Below are 18,885 nucleotides of genomic sequence, written 5' to 3'. Positions count from 1 at the left end.
GGGCTGTCCAGCTTCAGCTCTCCTGCTGAGCCACGTTCCTGGGAGATGCCTGGTGAGAACTTGGGCTCAGACTGAGTCAGAGGTATTTGCAGACTTGACTCACCAGGTCTTAAAACCAGAAGACTGCCCTGTGGGTCTTATGACGTTCCTGGAAAATAAAAGAGGTGAATATTATTGGGTTGAGTTCATCAGACACTCACCCTCCCTTTTGTGTGTTGGGCGCTCTGAAAGGAGCAAGCAGCAAGCCAGCCAAGTCTGAGCCATCAAAGGAAAGGGCCCGGCTGCAGTGCTGAGAGATGTTGTTTCTTCTGCAGACAGGTTTCAGCCTCTTCCCACAGACTTCTGCTTCTCTGGCTCCCCAGGGCTACCCCGATTCTCCTCCCTCTAGGTTCCTGGGAAAATGTTCCCAAGGGCTGCCTCTCTGGTGAGGTGTGTCAGAACTGAGCTATGCTGGAGGGCTGGGTGTGGGCTGGGAAGGGCCATCTGGACTCCAGAGAGCAAGAAAGCGGACGTTCTCCTTCTGGAGTGAGAAGTTCTGGAAACTTAACACTGAAGCAACAACCAGGCAGGGCACCCATTTCTCAGATGCCTCCTGTATCTCTGAAGATAGTAAATCCTAACATTTCCACATTCCGGCTGTCTCTAGAAACTGTCTACCTCTCTGCATCTCTAGAGCTGCTGCTTTAGCAAGAGCCACTGTCATTTTGTAATTTCTCACCCGCTGCTGCAAACTCCTAACCGGTCGTCTGCTCCTACTCTATCTACTCCCTGTGCAAACAGCCAGGTGAACTTTCCAAAATACAAAACTAATTATATCACACACACACACACACACACACACACACACACACTCATGCTTAAAACTTTCCCAAACTTTTCCATTGCTCTTAGGATAATGGCAAAACTCCTTAACAAGTTCAGCAAGACCATGTGTATCAGGATTTGGTGTGGTTGTGAGTGATGGAAAACCCACTTTAAAGGGGTTTGAATAGATAAGATTTTATTCTCTTATACAAAAAGTCTGCAGTCGAACCAGCTAGGATTGGCATAGCAATTCCCCAAAGTTATCAAGGACTCCGTGCTCTGCTCTATCATCCTTAGCAGATGGTTTCCACCTCGTGGTCCAAGAGGGCTGCTTGGGCAGCAGCCATTGCAACCAAAGGCCAGGCAGAGGAAGGAAGAATTGCACACAGCACTTCTACTGGCATCTTTCTGCCCAGAGTTTAGTTACTAGCTGCAGCTAATTGGAAGAGAGGCTGGAAAACGTAATCTTTATTTCAAGTGGTCATGCACCTAAAAAAGAGGAAGAGAAAAATGGATGTTGGGCAACACTGGCAGTATATATCATACACTCCATCTTCTCCTGACACCTACTCTCCTTGAGCATCGTCTCACCTCATGCTTCCTTCCCCTAGCTATCTCCATTCCTGTCACAACCGGCTTTCTCTAGGAGTCCCACATATTTGCAACACTTCCCTCCTGCCACAGGCCCTTGCTCAGACTTCAACATTGTCCCCTCTTCTGATTTGACTTCTCATCCTCCAAAACTCTGCTCAAGCAGCATTTCCTCAGGGAGTCTTCCTTGGTTAGGTCAACCCTCCTATTTAGATGCTTCTAGCATGTCGATGGTGTCATCGTTGCAATTACACATTTATTTTATGCAATCATTTGATTATTTTCTGCCCCCACAATGAGGTCAGAGTTTAGGTCTGGCTTTGCACAGCATAGAGCATTCTGCGGGGCATACTGTAGGTACTCAACAAATATTTGTTGAATGAATTAATGAATAAATTTCACTGTTATCTCATACAAAATAAAAGAGGCTAAGACTCAGCAAAAGATTTTCCTAGGCGAGTGGGAGTGGTGGTGGGTGACCAGGAGGGCCGGGGAGAATCCTAAATGAGAGGACTTCCCTGAGGAAGGGGAAGCCAGTGAGAGGAGCAGGGTTTATTTGCAAATGAATGGCAGGTTCCCCCAGACAGCCCCAGGCTTCCTCTCTCCGCCAGGGGCGCCAGAGCAAGGGTAGCCGCAGGTTGGTGGGTGTACGTGGTGGTGGTGCTGGTGACTGGGAATGCCAAATGGGTGTAAAACAGATTTAAAAAAGGTGGCTAGTTGAAGGTGGCTAGTTGCCAGCGAAGAAATGATTCAGTCTGACTCAGCAATAAGATTGAAAAGAAAGTGATCAGAGGACCTTGACCCTGGATAGGAAGCGGTCACTTTCGGCCAAAGGTCAGTGACCAGCGAGAGGGAAGGCAGCTCCATGCACGGTCACTGCCGACATCTTTGCAAATGCGGAAAACAATAATCCCATCACATGCCTGCCAACTTCATGCACTTCCTCCCAATCTTTATTTGACACATTTTTCTATAAGCAGTTGAACTCATCCACAAAACATGATTTGACAATTTCCTCTCTCACTGAACAGGAGAGCACGTGTTTCTAAACTGCTTTCCGGAGAGGGTGTACTGATCTACTCTACTACAATGTGTTAGACTGCCTCTCTCCTCACAGTTTTTGCCAATTTTACCAGTTGAAAATAACAATTTATTATTCCTAATTCCTAATTATTTCAGTTCATAACTCACTATTATTTTAATTCGCGGTTCTTTCATGTCTAGAGAGAATGAACACTTCTCAAATGCTTCTTAGTTATGTACGTTTTTGATAATATATATTCAATATGTATATTTTTCAATCTATATATTTCAATTCATAATTCATTATCTTAATTTGCACTTCTTTCATTTCTAGAGAGAACAAAAACTTTTCAAATGCTTATTAGTTATACATATTTTTTCCAAAACCGACTTTTGCAAAGTTATTTCTAGGATGGTAAATAGAAACCAGCGTCGCCAAAATTTGGTTAAAAGTCACCTTTCCCACCTCCAGAAGTAGCATCTCCCCCAAATGGTTGTATGTGTGAGGAAGATGGGGGTAGCAATGGGGAGAGGAAGGAGTGCCATGGACTCAATGGTTGGGGGACCCTGGTTCCCACACCAGCCTCCCGTACACCTTTGGAAGCGGGAGGCTCCAAGCTTCCTGAGCAAACCAGCGCTAACTAAATAGATGGCGGATGTTTGCTGTGCAGCTTTTTTGGGTTGCCTCCCCAGTCTGATCCACCTGATGGGTTTTGATATCCCCTGAGAGGCAAACTGGGAGCCAATGGCCCAGGGGAGGGACTGTGTCTCATGTGGTTGTGTCTCCAGAGCCCAGTAGGGCACCTGGCATGTGGTCCTCCCTCGGTACGGATTTGTTCTGTGACTGAATGATGGAAAGCCTGAATAGTTGTTAGGAGACGGGAGACTGTGTCCTTCTGTGTTCTCTGTTCTCTGCTAGGTCGCTAAACAGCAAGTCCCTCTCTCGAACAGACCTCCATTTCTATACCTTCGGAAGTTAATCCAAACAATAGCAAACATTCCTTCTAACTCTGAAATTCTATGAAAACACCTAAGCTGTTTTGCTTTTCTTTTTAAAAAGTGTCCTCATCTATGAAACAAGATGAAAATATTGACCTCCCACAAGGTTGCCAGATAAAATATGGGACACTCAGTTACACCTGAATATCAGATAAGGGGATACCTTTTTTAGTATAAGTATGTCTCAGATAGTACATGACTCTGAAAATAATTGAAGAACTGAATGATTAAACAACATCTAGCTGGATCAGTTTATTACATTCATTCAACAAGTATTTATTGAGCATCTATTAGGTGCCAGATATTGTTTGAGCCTGGTGACACAGCAGAGAATAAAATAAAGCTGTGTCTCTGTTTTCATATGACTTTCATCCCTGTAGACAAAAAAAAAAAAAAAAAACCCATAAAATATCAGGTGGTCATAAAGCTCAGAAGACTAATAAAGCAGGATAAAGGTTAGAGACCATGTGAGGGGGGTGAAGGAGGGAATCAAGCAGTCTGATGAACTTGACCTTCTGTACCTGAGAGCCCCCCACCCCCACCAAGAGCTGTGTTTGTAACAACAGGACCCTGACATTATTTTATAGCAATCAATGAAGCTGCATAAAAATGATGTCATTGATTCAAAGGCACCTGTCCAAATCAGGGATAAAATGATCAGTTGCAGGGATGGAAGAGACCTATAAATCATTTGGAGCAGATTTTAGCTGAGCTGGGGCTGCAACCAAGTTCCCTGACAGCTGGGAGAAAGTTCAGGAAGGTCATGTACATATTAAAAAGATGTTTCTGTTTTCAATTTCTGTGTGCCAGTCAGGGTGGATCGAGTCCTGACAACTTGATGTGTTTTTGAAGTTTTAGCTGGAACAACAAGGAAGGGTTTTCCTCTTAAGAAGTCTCCATGCCGGGGCATCTGGGTGGCTCAGTTGGTTAAGGGTCTGCCTTCTGCTTAAGTCCTGATCCCAGGGTTCTGGGATCAAGCCCCTTGTGGGAAGCCTGCTTCTCCCTCTCCTCCCCGTTTGTGCCCTGTCTCACTCTCTCTCTCTCTCTCTCAAATAAATAAAATCTTAAAAAAAAAAAAAAAAAGAACCCTTTATGCCTCCTGGAGCCAGTGCTTTGAGGTGCAAGGCTGGGCTGGGGACCATCAGACTCACTGCTGAAGAGGCCCCCTGTCTTATTCTCCTACCAGCCAAGAGAGGTCCATCATCAGCATCACCACTCTTACTATATTCATGACCATATCAGACTTGCAGGTGGTTCCTCTACCCCTGGTTACCCGAGTTTCTACGGTCATGAATCCTATGTTTCATTGCGAAGGTATATATTTGGTCTACAGCTTTGCTAGGCAAGGTATGGTTCCCAGGCCAGCAGCATCCACATCATCTGGGAGCTGGCTAGAAATGCAGAGTCTCAGGCCCCACCCCTGACCTGCCAAGTCGCAGCCTGTCCTTTCTCAGTGTCCCAGGGAATGGCACGCACGTTAGCATTTAGGAAAGACTGTGCTAGAACATTTTGTGTGCTTGTGTCCATTGCATTTCACACATTAGACTTGTATTTGACTGAACATATATGAGCCTTGGATGTGTGGGGCTCATTAACGTCTTCCTCAAGCAAGACCAGCTCAGTTTGTAGAGGTCTTCTTATCATTTTCAGCTCACAGGAGTTAATGCGCTTACACGTGTCCGTAGATTCTTGGATTCCAAAGGAAGATCCTCATGGAAACCTGAGGAAACGAAGTTTTGGTGGAGAGGAGGCAGTTCCGTGAAAACTAAGAGCAGAAGGTGCCCAGGAGATTTCCACCAGAGAAGCTTTTAGGCATTCTGGTGGCTTCTCAGCCAAATTCTGTTCCCCCAAGGAGCAAGTGCCTCTAGGCCCCTCAGACGAATTCCCAACCACACAAACTGGCCAGCAGAACGTCTGGGGCCTGGAGAGCCCTGTGAGAACCCTGTGGGGAGCCAGAGCCAGGATGCAGGAGGGAACAAGCTCCCCCCAGGCTTCTCTGAGTCCCAGCCAGGCGCAGGTGAAGGGACAGCTCACCCGAGACCCGTGGTGAGAGTGCACGCTTTCACATTCCAGGGGAGATCGGTTTACTCACGGGCTCTTTCATCCTAGCCTCCTTCCCAAGATAACAAGCTGAGGGAATAGAGCAAGTTCTGCCTCTGAAAGGCTTGGAACCCCTGAAGGGCAGGGCATAAAGGTGGGCCCTCAAACAGACAATGCAGAAAGCCAAGAGCAAGACACACTCCAGCTGGAACCGGGAGCGAGGCCTCAGAGACTTGGTTCCAGTAAAACTCAGAACAGCTTCCAGGGTGAGCACAGACCATCTCCCCCAAAGGCAGCAAACAGGGTGGCTGAGACAGCTGAGTTAAGGGCTTTTGCATTGATGTGGATCCTTTGATGTGAACTTGGTAAACCTCGTTACCATAGTCCATCACAAAGAGCTGCCGCCCACTTTCTACCTGGAGGCGCAAGGGATTTAGGAGCGAACTAACAAAGGTAGCTTGTCAAGTGCCTCCAGGGCCTTGAGTGCAGCCCACTGGGAACCCGGATCAATGGTTCAAGTTGAAGATTTTTGAAAGCAGGCTGATCAGCCTTGGAAGGGTCGGGGGGGGGGGGGGGGGGGGGAATGGGGGGGGGATGGGTCACTGGGCCCAACCTTCTTGTACAGATGGGGAAATGAAACCAAGTCCCCAGGGAGGAGGGTGGGGAGGATGGGACTGGCCCAAAGTTCCATGGCATTTTCTGGCAGAGTGACAATCAGCGCTAAGGTCATCAGGCTCCTGGCCCCAGACTCTTTCAACTGCCTGGTGAGAGCCTGGCTTTGCTGGGACAGTGAAGGAGGCCATTTGTTTAACACACTTCTGCTTCTTGGAACAGTGGGGAAGGGCCTTCCTTTCCATCTTCACCCTCTGTCCTTGGCGAGTTCTCCTCAGAGGAGAACCAGACTCTGCCCCCATGCCCTCACTGTCTCCGGGGGGAGGGCCACCTCTCTAGACCGCGGGGGACAGCCTGACCCGCCTGGATGCCTTGTTGGCCTCGGTGATCTTCCTGCCTCAGAATTCCTATGCTCAGGCCCACCCCCTTCCCACTCTGTTCTGGGTACATTAACTGCTCCTACAACCCACACTCTTCGTTCCTAGATTGCAAGTCTGCGGGTAGGAAATGCATGTCCATCTTCTCAGTTCCTTTAGTGCCTGGCACGGCCCTGGACATACAGTGACACTCCATCCACGCCCGGGTGACCTTTTCTCCTTCCTTCCTCCCTCCACAGATTCAGAGCCCAGTACCTCGGACTCCCAGTCTTCGACCACCCTGTTCCTGTCTTCGGAGGAGCCGGGCCCCTCCACCGCCGCGCCGCCCTCTCCTTCCTCCTCCTGCGAGCCCCAGGCCTTCTCCCCAGGGGCCTCGGTGCTGCCCCCGCTGCTGCCGCCGCCCCCCGCCGCGGCCGCCGCCGCGCCTCCCGGCCCCGTTGCCCCCGGACGCACTGGCCTCTACTCCGTGGTCGCTTCCTCCCCGGACGCGGCCCCGCGCCTCGGCGACTGGCTGCCCGGAGGCCCCGCGGCCACCCCTCCCGGCGTCCGCGGGGATGAGCGCGAGCGGCCGGCTCCCGCCCCGCGCCCCGGTGCAGCGGGCAGGGAGGAGGGAGCCGAGGCCCCGGGAGCCTCCCCGCCGCCCTGCGCCCGGCCTGCCAGTCTGGAAGCCAGCGTCGGGGACATCCTGGTGGAGCTGCGGACCATGAACGGCCACCTGGACATCATAGCGAGGGCCCTCACCAAACTGGCCTCGTCCCTGGGGCCTCCGCCGCAGCCCCTGCCCGAGGCCCGGGATGCCAACTAACCCAGGAGCGGCCGCCTGGCTGGGCACCTTCGCGGCGCTCAGCGGAGGGATCCCCAGGGCACTGGGCATCCCCGCCTGTCACCTGTCACCTGTCACGCACACGGGCCCAGCAAAGCCAGCAGAAGAGACGAGCCCTCTGCTCGGCCTGCCGGAACGGACCTTCCCTGGCCGCTCAGTCTGAAATGATGTGTGCTTCTGACACCCTCGGGCCAGGCCCTTTCTCGGGAGTAACGGCTGCCCCACGCCCGTGGGCTCTCCTGGACCTTCAGATGTCCTTCTCCTTGTTTTGGAAAAGGCCTTGAACTCCCGGCAGGAAAAGTGCCCCCAGAAGGTGATGGGACCTTGGGCAAGGCCCACATCTGTGACTCCTGAGTAGTGTGGAGGGAAGGCAAGCCAGCCCCAGCTTTCCTCTCGGACTTGTTGATGGTGTATCTGATCTCTGGTGATGTTTACATATTTCTTTTAAAAAAAATATATTTTTGGATAATTAAATTTTTTTTTCTCATTATAACCACATTGCAAGAAGTTTGGAAAATAGAGACGTGAAAAAATCTGATGTATTTGGAGATGGGGGTATTTAAGTCTTATGAATAAGAAAGTATGTGCATAACAAAATTTTTATATGTACTTTCGGGATATTGGCCTCACTCAGCTCCATGTTTTTCCTTTGCACGGGCCCCTGTTCCTGGTTACTTGTTCCGGCCCCCCTGTACTCCTTTGGATCTTATTTCAACGTTTCTCATGCTTGTGAAGAATAAGCTTCTAAAATTCTCGTGATTCTTTTCTAAAACTCCCAGATCTCCCTAAATTTGGTAAATCCACCCCTTTCCTCTGGACTGGAGCAGATGCTGAGTCACAGAGTCACTGGACAACATGAAGGAAGCCAGCACCTTTGGCCTCTACTTATGAGGTACCAGTGACACCACCTTCCCCCATTGTGACAACCGAAAATATCTCCAGACTTTGCCAATGTCCCCTGATTTGAGACCTAGATGGAATTTCAGAAATCTGGAATAATCTACGCCCTCCAGGATCTGACTTCCCATAAGGAGGCAGGGCTCTTTCCACTTTCCTATTTGAATTAGAATTCATTTGTCAGAAGCAGATGTACTGCTCTTTTCCTGGAAACAAACCAAGAGTCAGAGACCACATTGCACAGAGTAAAAGGCCCATCCTTGAGCATTTGCAGGGCATGCAGATGATGGGCTGAGGCCAGGGGCTGCCTGGGCTCGGCAGTCCTTGGCCTACCCAGAGCATCTCTGACTTTGGCAGGCATGACACACCTGGAGAGCTTGTGAGGATGCTGATTCCGCTTTAGTGGTTCTGGGGTGGGGCCCGAGACTCTGCATTTCTAATGAGCTCCAGGGGGATGTTGATGCTACTGGCCCAAGACACATTCTGAGTAGTAAGTGAGTAGCAAGGGTTTCCATTTTGGGATTCCTGCTGGTTTGGGCTGCTTGTCTTTGCACCCTGCAGTGGCCTAGATGCCCCCAAGCTCTTACCAAAACTTCCACTGCAGCTATGGGGGACTTTCTGTTTTATTTTTTTTATTTTTAAAGATTTTTTTTTATTTATTTAATTGAGAGAGAGAGAGAGCCGAAGCTGGGGAAGTGGCAGAGGGAGAGGGAGGAGGAGACTCCCCGCTGAGCAGGAAGCCTGATGCCAGACTAGATCCAGGGACCCCGGGATCATGACCTACGCTGAAGGCAGATGCTTAACCGACTGAGCCAGGGTGTGGGGCGCCTTCAGTTCAGGTCATGATCCTGGGGTCCTGGGATCGAGCCCCACGTTGGGCTCTCTTGCTCAGCGGGGAGCCTGCTTCTCTCTCTCTGTCAAATTAATAAATAAAATCCTCAAAAAATTTAAGTAAAAGCCAGAGTGTATTAGGTCCAGCCACCCACTTCTAAAGAAGCTTCACTGGAGTTCAAACCAATTCAACATTTATTGGGCGTCTACGATGTTGGTGCCCGGGGGACACAAAGATGAATAGAGTAAGGGCCCTGCCCTCCAGGGGCTCCCAGCCTAGTGTCCCACACGGAGAGGGATCAGCAGTTCCCGCGAGTAAACAACCTGAAGAGGGGGTGGGGAGAAGTAGCAGGGAGTGGTGAGAATGGCAATCACTGAGGCCAGGCTTCTGGCTTTGGCTTTGGGAGGGTTAGCCTCTGGCCTCAGTCTCTTAATCTGTGTCAGATGGGGATGATGGCATCTGCTTCGTCATGGCCCAACAGAAGCTGACTTGGATGTTCCCGGGGCTTTACATTCCAGAAAGTGCTGTCAGATACCCTTGTATGGCGAGTGGGTATCATTACCTCCTCTCTCCTGGGTCCTGTGGCGAGAGGCACCCTGGAATGGGGGAGTCACACCCTCACATCAGAGCTGCCCCTCCATCTCTGACTGACTAAGCCCTCCCCCTTCCTTTTGGATCCATGGCCCAAAGTGACCGCCATCCTTTGTTCTGCTCTTCGGCTGAAGAAACAGCTAAGATGGCGTTCAACCACATGGGCCGGGAACATCAGTATTGGGTTCTTGCTCAGATGCTCATTCAAACAGTCTTTTATTCTCATTTTGAGGGACTTCTTTGGCATTAGATTAAAAGCAACAAAAAACTAAATCCTTCGAGGACAAAGGGACTGGCATATAAATCCTAAATTCAGATAACAGCGACTGGATCCTTTGGTCAGAGTGCCCGCCTGCATCTGTGAGATTGAGGTTGGGGAGATCAGAAGAGGCTACTGTAACACTCCGTCGATCCAGGGAGAGTGGAGAAAAGTGTGAGCGCCTGTCCTGGGCGCGGAGGGCCTCAGAAACTGGGTCTGGGATGGGGCTGAAGGGGAATAGGAGGGGCATGACTTTGCAGAAGGTACAGCCAAGGCCATGGAATTGAGTTCCAACAAAATATCAGTCTGCAGGGGCTGGGCAGAAAAAAAGAAATCTCGTCATGTGGATTGCAGGTTGGAATTTCCCTCTGAATGACACCAAACTGTCCTGATACCTCTTCGCCCCAAGGCTTAGGTGTCCTTGGGGTTGGCACGACATAAGACAAGCACGTGATGGTTCAAGGTGGCAAGCTGAAAATCAGCCTGAGACCTATGGCCGAGATAGCAGGCTTAAGCTAGGGTGGCACGTACCAGCAGTTACGGCAGCTCCTCTTTGTGAGGTAACGAGGGGCCTGTTTTGGAGGACATTCCAGCAGAGACCGGATGGGGAGCTACTGATGCTGAAGCAAACGGGGGGTTCTACACTGGGTGGAGCAGTGATTTAAAGACCCTGTCACTCTAGCACTGAAGTAAGCCTTGGCTCCTCTCTCAGGCCCATACCCAATCCAACGTCCAGTCACGTGGGCTCTACCTTCTCAAGAGTTCCATTATCCAACCACTTCTCACTGCTACCAGCTGACCAAAGCCACTGTCCTCTCCCACCGGAGTTACCACAATAGCCTCCTAACTGTCCTCCCTGCCTCCCTCCCTATTCTCACAGGGAAGCCAGAGTGGTCTTTTTTTTTTTTTTTTTTTTAATGTTCAGTGATTCATCAGTTGCATATAACACCCTGTGCTCATCACATCCCGTGCCCTCCTTAATGCCCATCACCCAGTTACCCCATCCCCCCATGCCCCTCCTCTTCCGCAACCCTCAGTTTGTTTCCAGAGCCAAGAGTTTCATATGGTTTTTCTCCTTCTCTGATTTCTTCCTCTTCAGTTTTCCCTCCCTTCCCCAATTGTCCTCTGCACAATTCCTTACGTTCCATACGAGTGAAACCATCTGATAACTGTCCTTCTCTGATTGACTTATTTCACTTAGCATAATCCCCTCCAGTTTCATCCATGTTGATGCAAATGGGAGGTATTCATCTTTCCTGATGGCTGAGTAATATTCCATTGTATATATGAACGGCATCTTCTTTATCCATTCATCTGTTGATGGACATCTTGGCTCTTTCCACAGTTTGGCCATTGTGGACATTGCTGCTATGAACATCAGGGTGCAGGTGCCCCTTCTTTTCACCGCATCTGTATCTTTGAGGTAAAGCAGAGTGGTCTCTTAAAAACATTTCTAACCAGGTTACTCCTCTGCACAGACTCCAGTGGTTTCCATCTCACGCAGAGTAAGAGCCAAAGTTTTACATAATTTGGTCTCCCATTATCTGCCTGCTCTCATCTCTTATCACTGTCCTCCATTCTAGTCCCACCAGCCTCCTTGCTGCCTCTCCCATACACCAGGCACGTTCTACCTCCGCCTTTGCACTGGCTATTTCTTGAGTCTGGACCACTCGTCCCCAGATAGGTCACATGACTTGCTCCCTCATAACTTCAGGTCTTTGCTCAAACCCCCTTTGAAAAGTTGTAACCCCCCTCCCTAACCTTAACCCTCCACTCCCCAGATGCATTTCTTATTCTCCTTTCTTGTTTTGTTGTTGTTGTTGTTTTTGTGTGTGTGGTTGTTTTTTGTTTGTTTGTTTTTTGTTTTTTACTTGGAAAAAACCACCACCACACACACTATATGCTTACTTTATTTTTTGTCATTGGAATATTAGCTCCATGAGGGGAGGATTTTTTTGTCTGCTCTGTTATCTCAGCATACTGCCTTTGAAAAAATAAAAGTTTTTGTAAAAGGGACACATCAATGGTAATAATTCAGACCATACAGAGGAGAACAAAGAAGAATGTGAAACCCACCCCAAAATCTACCCCCAAGAGATAACTACTGTCAGTTTTTTGGCAACTACTATTTGAAACATCTGTGCCTGTACAAAATGCATACACATGTGTGTACTTGTACTTAACTGTGATCACCCTAGGCCTGCTGTTCTGCGGCTTGTTTTTTTTTTTTTTTAACTTGATAATGGATGGAAATTTTTCCCCTTAAAAAAATAGATGTTGTATATGAAGTTCCATTTACTTAACCAATCCTGTGCCTGGGTTTCTAATTTTTCTCATCATAAGCAGGGCTGTAATGACTCTATCTGGGGCGACCTGTTTTTGCTCTTCTGTGTGTTAAGGTAAGTTCCTAGAGGCGTGATTTCTGGGTCAAAGGGCACACATTCCTACTTCTTGTTTTAGGTTGCTGTTGTGGCTTCCTTGAGGTTCAAAAAGGGGAAGTGAGTGAATGGTAGGAGGAATTCGGGGGCCTTGGGGTGGTTCCATTCAAGAACCTGTAAAAAGGAGGAAATGAAAACAAGACTGCCTTCTGTAGATTGAAATTGGAGCACAGTGGGCCAGAACAGAGTTGTGCAAAGCCCACCTGGGAGGGATGAATCTCACATGGTCCCTCAGATGGTGCATGAGTCTGGGTCTGATCAGGAAACAGAAGCCATCTAAGTTTCGCACACAGGGGTGGCTCTCATTCAGGGATTGGAAACAAGGGTGTTGGAAGGGCTGGAGGAGCATGGAGGGGAAGCTCAGGTTGCCCAAGATGAGTAACTGCAGGAAAGCACCACCAGCGCTGGGCTGGGGCGGCCAAGGGAGTGCAGGACCCCAGTGATCCCGAAGTCCCCGCAATAAAGGGAGCTCAGGAGCGACACCGCCAGGCCACAGCCCTTGTCCCCGCAGCCACTGCCACCATCCCCCTTGGATATCACTCGTGCTATCACTTCTGCCTGAGACCGCCCCCCCACCAGAGAGCAGTGGGACGGAAGGAGAGAGTTGCTCCTCCCCTCCTCTCACCTTGCAGCTCTCCTCCGGTGCCCCCCTCTCCCAGAACCTAGCTGGAAGCCCCCCGTTGGAGGGAGTCTGGGAAATGCAGTTTGTGGGCCCTCCACGCCGATGACACAGGACAGAGCACAGCGAACGGCAGATAGGCCAATGACCCGTGCCAGCAGTAACTTGGGTCAAAGCGGTGGTCTATCTAAAGAAAGCAGCTGCCGCACGACAGTAAGCGCCGTGAGCCGTGGGAGCACCAGGGAGCAGGCACTATGGAGACCCACGTGGGCAGTGCCCGTGCCGGCAGAGGAGGGCCTACTTGACCCTCAGGACCCAGCCACAGGTGGACACATGCACCCTGGCTCGCTCATCGGATACCACTCAACAGTCTAGAGGGTGCCAACGAGAGACTGTCCCCGAGAGAAGGCTCTGCGGCCGAGGGCAGACAGGCTGGGTTTTGGAGCCTTTGTGGGGGGCCGCTGGGTCTTGGATAATAGTAGGTTACCGATGTGTGTTGCTGCTCTGGGAGACAGGAAGCCAGCCCTGGGACTTGCCCTTGGACATATTCCTTCATCTAAAGGACATAGGCTCTAACACTGATGGGCTCCTAGCAGGCATCGGCTCTGGGCTGGGTGCTCTGTTTACAGGGCTGTTGAATTGCCTGTGGCTGGTGAATCTCCCCGAGAGCGACAGCTGAGTTGCTCTCTAGAAGTTATAGGTCTTTGAAAAAGTGAGAAAATTCCAGCACTGGAATAATAAACCGGAAAGCAGGGGACGCCCCCCGCACCCCACAGCACTGATGGTGTCATACATGTTGGGCTTGGGAGGGAGAGGAGATGCTAGAGGACTAGACAAGGCACAGGGAAGAATGGATGAGGAGAGAGGCCAGAAGGATTATGCCAACTTGGTGGCTCTGAAGTACATTTAAGGTCAATGTCATTAACCACATTTCACGTACAAGGTGACTTAGCTTCAGTTGTATTTTGTTTCCCTCACTCCTTACCCCCTTGGGCCACCTGACTTAAACAACCAACTCTGCTTGGAGGAAATGGAAGGATTTCTGCAAGTCTCTCAGGTGCGAGTATTAGCATCTCGAGTCCCAGGGGCATTTTCGAAGCTTCCTATAAAGCCAGGACCCTAGCAAGCAGCACACAGGCTGCCTCTAACCTTGGCTCTCATGCCTGAGGCCGGCCAGTACCCAGTGGGCTCAAACCATTTCCACAAAGCAAATGTGCAAAGCCTCTAATGAGAGGCCACCGGGAGCATCTTTTAAGGCTCTTGGCTCCAGTGTCTTCCTCCAGAACGCCCCAGGTGCTGTTTCTACTGCCCACGTACTCTCCGGAGGGCACTCCGCTGGCCCAGCCGTCCCTTCTGGAGCCAAAACTGTATCCCGCTCCCCACCCCCCGCCCCATCCCCGCTATGCCCAGCACCACTCAGACCCGGAGCCGCTCCTCAGTAAATGTTGATGGAGGGCTCCGGTGCTGGGGGCGGGGGGCGGGGGCGGAGAGCAGACGCCGGGGTCCAGTCTGGCAGCTCGGGGCTCCACATCTTGCTCCCTGAGCACTGCCTGAGCTGCCTGGATAGAGACGAAGACCTGTCCGGTGGCCAGTCTGGTGCTGGCCCAGGAGGGAAGGTCATGACGACCTGCCTCCGCTGCAGCTTCCAGGCCTCGCCTTTGCTTGTTTTCTGGGAGCCTCGGTGTCTGCCCACAATGGCATGGCTCATTCAGCTGCCCGGATTCTTGGCGCTGCACGCGGGCCGCATAGGCTGTTTCCGTGGTGAGCATGGCAGAGATGGCCAGCGTTCCCGGGCCCCGTCTTCCTGCTGGCCTCCCCGGGCAGGGCGCGTGCCAGGCGACTGCTCCCGGAGCGGGGTTTCCGACGGGGGGCAGGGCGGTGGTCATCGCAAACTTGGCTGGGCTTTGAGCCGCAGTGAACAGATCTAACCGATTTTATTCGTTTCTTCCTCTTACATCTCCCCTTGTTCCCCAAAGCGTTTGCGATGGCTCCACGGAATACCACGTTCCGGGGGGGCGCTTGGACAGCATCCGGCCTGACCCCCTTCACTGTGCCATCTTCTAGGAAGGGTTACAGAGGTCGGGGACTGGCTCGGGGTTGCCCATCGATGAGGAGCTGGGCTGGGCTGGAAGCTACCGTCCCTTGAGTCCTGTGTCCTTTCAGCCATAGATAGCACTTCCTGGCTGCCCTGGAGGGACTCTTCCCAGTGGTGGGATGGATCAGCCTGGAACGGTCCTGTTCTTTGCCCCTGGGACTGGACACACACTCAACACACACATGTACACACACGTAGGATGTATCCAGAATTTTCAATGAAAAAAATACTGTCTTCGTGTTTTTAAACCAGGGGTCAGGCTAATTGTGGCCCATAACCTGTTTTCATTCAGTCTGGGAGCGAAGGGTGATTTTTAGGTTTTTAAATTGTGGAAAAAGCAGCAGTAACAGCAGCATAGGTGACAGAGACTGGATGTGTCCTGCAAAGCCGAAAGTATTTACTGTCTAACTCTTTGCAGACAATGTTTGCTGATCCCCGGTCTGGACAATGCATTTGATGTTTCCCCCAGTGATGGCAAACAATCTGCCCAGGAGACTGAAGACTTCTCTTTTATAGGTCCATCTATCTGGTCATCTCTACAGGGCTCCAACTGTGAAATTTACAATTTGCAGCATTCTCCCTTTCCCTGTCAGATGCTTGTGATTTTTCTGAGTGGTCTTTCTGTGGCTTCCCAGGATGAACCATGGGGGAGAACCTATTATCAGGAGACTTCCAGAGGTGACTTAGGGGGTCAAGGCATTTCCTGTTGGTACCCACCGTGGGCTGCCCTTGTGGGGAGGTTGCCTTGCAAATGCGTGGCCCCGGGCGGACCGAGGTGGGGCCAGAGAACAGACTCCCAAGAGTGACAAGGAAAATGTCTTTCCCCTCAAAGAGAAACACAAAGATGCTTGCGATCTGACTACCTCTGTTTCCTCCCCACCAAGACAGGCTTCTCAACTAGTTCCTGTGTATTCAGGCTGCTCATTTCTTTAGAGTTACTGAACCAGAGTAACCACAAATCGAGCCGGAAGCGCGCGATAACCCGCTGAACTCTGCGTGGCCTTGGCTGGGCTTCTCCCCGAGCACATCCGACGGCCGGCCTGCCTCTCTGCAGCTGTAGGGTATCCAGCGAGCGCCCAGCAGCGTCTGAGGCTCTGGTCTCCGGCTCGTTATTGCCAGAGTCAAAAGAAAGACGGGGGGGAGGGGGGAAAGTGACAGGCAGACAGAACCCGGAACATTCAAACCCGTCAGAGCTGTTCACGGTTGTGAAAGATTTACGGTCAGGCAGTTTGGAGTTTAAATACGAAATGACACAAGAAGCCTTTAATGTAAAGAGGAGCTTTAAGCCTGATCTGGGAGCAGAAAATAGTCTGTGAACTCCCCTCTCTGGGATCTTAGAAGTTCTGTTCTATTGACTCCAGGCAGGGCCACAGCCATGGTGCACTTCATGGGCTCATAAATATAACATTATTGGACCAAAAAACCAATCCTTCTCCAACTGATTAGGCCCAGATTGGTCAACCCATAAATCAACACTGAATGAGAGCTATAAAGTTGTGAATCAATGTGTCCCAGACCTCCAAACCGGAATGAAAATGCTGGAATAAAATAGCTGGAGTACTTCCAAGATCCTTCTTCTCATCCCTCCTCCCACCAGCCCCATATCCTACTACACTAATTTTAAAAGCCCTTCTTCTTCTTCTTCTTCTTCTTCTTCTTCTTCTTCTTCTTCTTCTTCTTCTTCTTCTTCTTCTTCTTCTTCTTCTTCTTCCTTCTTCTTCTTCTTTCTTCTTCTTCTTCTTCTTCTTCTTCTTCTTCTTTCTTCTTCTTCTTTCCTTTTTTTTCCCCCGCTCCTGGGTCTGGCCGTGGACAGTGTTTCAGGGCAGGAAATTTGGTCTAGAAGTGAGGGTGGGGAAATAGGAGGCTGACCTGCTGCATTTCCCGTCAGGACTGCTCTTTGGCTCTGCTGTGCCTCCCTGGCTGGGGGCTCCACCTGCGGCTGAGAGGTGATGGCATTTGTCATCCACATCATGGAGCCAGGAAGAGAACCAAATACCCCACTGGCACACAGTGAGTGATTGATTCCTGTTTGATCAATGAATGGATATTTAGATCCAATTAATTTAAGGGCTGTGAACCCCCACATGGAATTCCTAAATATAATAATCTGTTCTCCTCTTGGAACTGCACATCAGGTTCAGAAATGCTGTGTGGCTGTCCCTGTTGGACGTAGTCACCCTTTTGGGATCTGGGAGATGAGGTTGTCTGTTGAGAACCCTGACCACACTTATCAGAGAGCGTTCTGTGTCCCAGTTCCTCTGGAGTTCCAAAGAAAAGTTTGTTTTCTGAATTCCGCTTCTCCCAGGGTCCTTTCCCCCTCTCTTTGCAACAGCAGACACCCCCTCCCCGCCCCTTCTAAGGGCTTATTATTAAGCACCTGCTTCCCTGGGCTGGGAGCTCTTCCTTCCTGATCATCCCAATGCCAAGCTCGCCTGCCATCTTCTACCCCTTGGTGGGGGGGACACATACACGATCCTGTACAAATTCCTTGAGCTGTTGGCCTCCTGGTTTCTCCCAGACACAGACTCCCAAGGGCTGGGAGGGGCCTCGGTTTCATCCAGTTCCTGCTGCTCGTTTGGGGAAACAGAGGCCTAGAGAGGGGTTCTCACTTATCTGAAAATCAGGCCTCTTACAACCCATTCCACTTTACCCTAGTGCAAAGCCCTACGCTGACTGCATTCTTGTTCTCCTCTGCAGAAAAAGAAGGTTCTTGTCAGGTTCTCCTGAAACTGGTCTTCAGGCACCATTTCTATACAGTTGGCTGTTTCCTTTGGACACTTATATTTACCCCCACGTTTTCCTCTCTCCTTGCTGGGACTTACAAGACCACGAACAGACAAGCCCAAGACCCCAGAGGAGAAATTCTCCCCTCCAATGTATGCCTCTAGGAGGAATGGGGCTGAATGGCAGCACTATTTGACGAATGAGCTCCATGTAGGTGTTTTGCCACCAGCAGTCAGAGAAACCTTGCAGGACGTGTCCAGGGAAATGGATTTTGTAGGGTTAGCTAAATTCGTACCACCCACTGCACAATAGCAGCACTGTGCAGAAAAGGTGGCTTTGAAACAGGTTCAGTTTTATGTTAGTTTCAAGTTTAGGTGAAGAGCCAAGTTCAGGTGAAGGGCCATTTCTGCAGCTGAAGGATTTGTATTCCTCCTCCTAACCCTGATGCGGCCCTTTGTCGTCTGGGCTCTTCCACCGTTTAAAAATCCCGACATTATCTCTCTACTTTCTGGGAAGACATTCAACTCCCAAAGTGAGTTGTAAGAAATAAAGTGATCACACTGCTTGGGCATAACTCTTCTATCAGCAGACCTGGGAGTAGTGTGAATGTGATGAACCTTACTGCCTGGAGAGTCCTTTTTAGACACTTAATCCCTCTTTTAGCCCTGAGGTTGGAGCGCCCATGCAAAGAGGATGGGGAAGATTAGAAATATGTCCCTAATTCTTCATCCCTGCTGTATCCATGCCCCTTGCCATGTAACTTTGCATTGCCCTCCAAGGCTGTGTCTGGGTTTAGTCATGAACTTGTTTTGGCCAAAAAGATACAGTGGAATTGACGTGTATTGGTTCTGAACCCAGACCTCATGAGGCCTTATATGTTTCTTCTTGCTCTCTTTTGCAGCTATCATCACCATGACAACTTGTGTGAGCTAGCCTGTTGGAGAGGGGTTACATTGAGGTTCAGAGCCAAGTCACACCAGTTGTCCCAGCCAATGCCAGTCTAGATTGACCAACAACCAGCCAATCCCCAGACATGTGAATAAACCCAGTCAAGATTGGCAGAGCCACTTAGCTGACCCGCGGCTATCCCTTGAGGTTTATTGTTGTGTGTCACTGAGGTTTCACGATGGTAAGGCATCATTGTGGAAGTAGATGATTGAT

The 18,885-nt window shown here is 50.3% G+C and overlaps 1 protein-coding gene across 1 annotated transcript in view; it reads left to right on the top strand.

The window, feature by feature from the left end:
• RUNX2 (RUNX family transcription factor 2) overlaps positions 1–7,743 on the top strand; it is a 227,880-nt gene extending 220,137 nt beyond the window's left edge. Inside the window, exon 6 of the mRNA XM_088023951.1 lies at positions 6,686–7,743. Within this exon, the coding sequence (XP_087880077.1) occupies positions 6,686–7,251 (566 nt within the window). The 3' untranslated portion in view covers positions 7,252–7,743. The remainder of the gene's footprint in view (positions 1–6,685) is intronic.
• Positions 7,744–18,885: the final 11,142 nt, after the last annotated feature.

The sequence above is a fragment of the Eumetopias jubatus genome, unplaced genomic scaffold (assembly GCF_037043125.1).
Source record: "Eumetopias jubatus isolate StellerSeaLion01/CBP00866 unplaced genomic scaffold, mEumJub1_p1.0 scaffold_6, whole genome shotgun sequence".
Lineage (NCBI taxonomy): Eukaryota > Metazoa > Chordata > Mammalia > Carnivora > Otariidae > Eumetopias > Eumetopias jubatus.
This window is presented reverse-complemented; position numbering and strand designations above follow the sequence as displayed.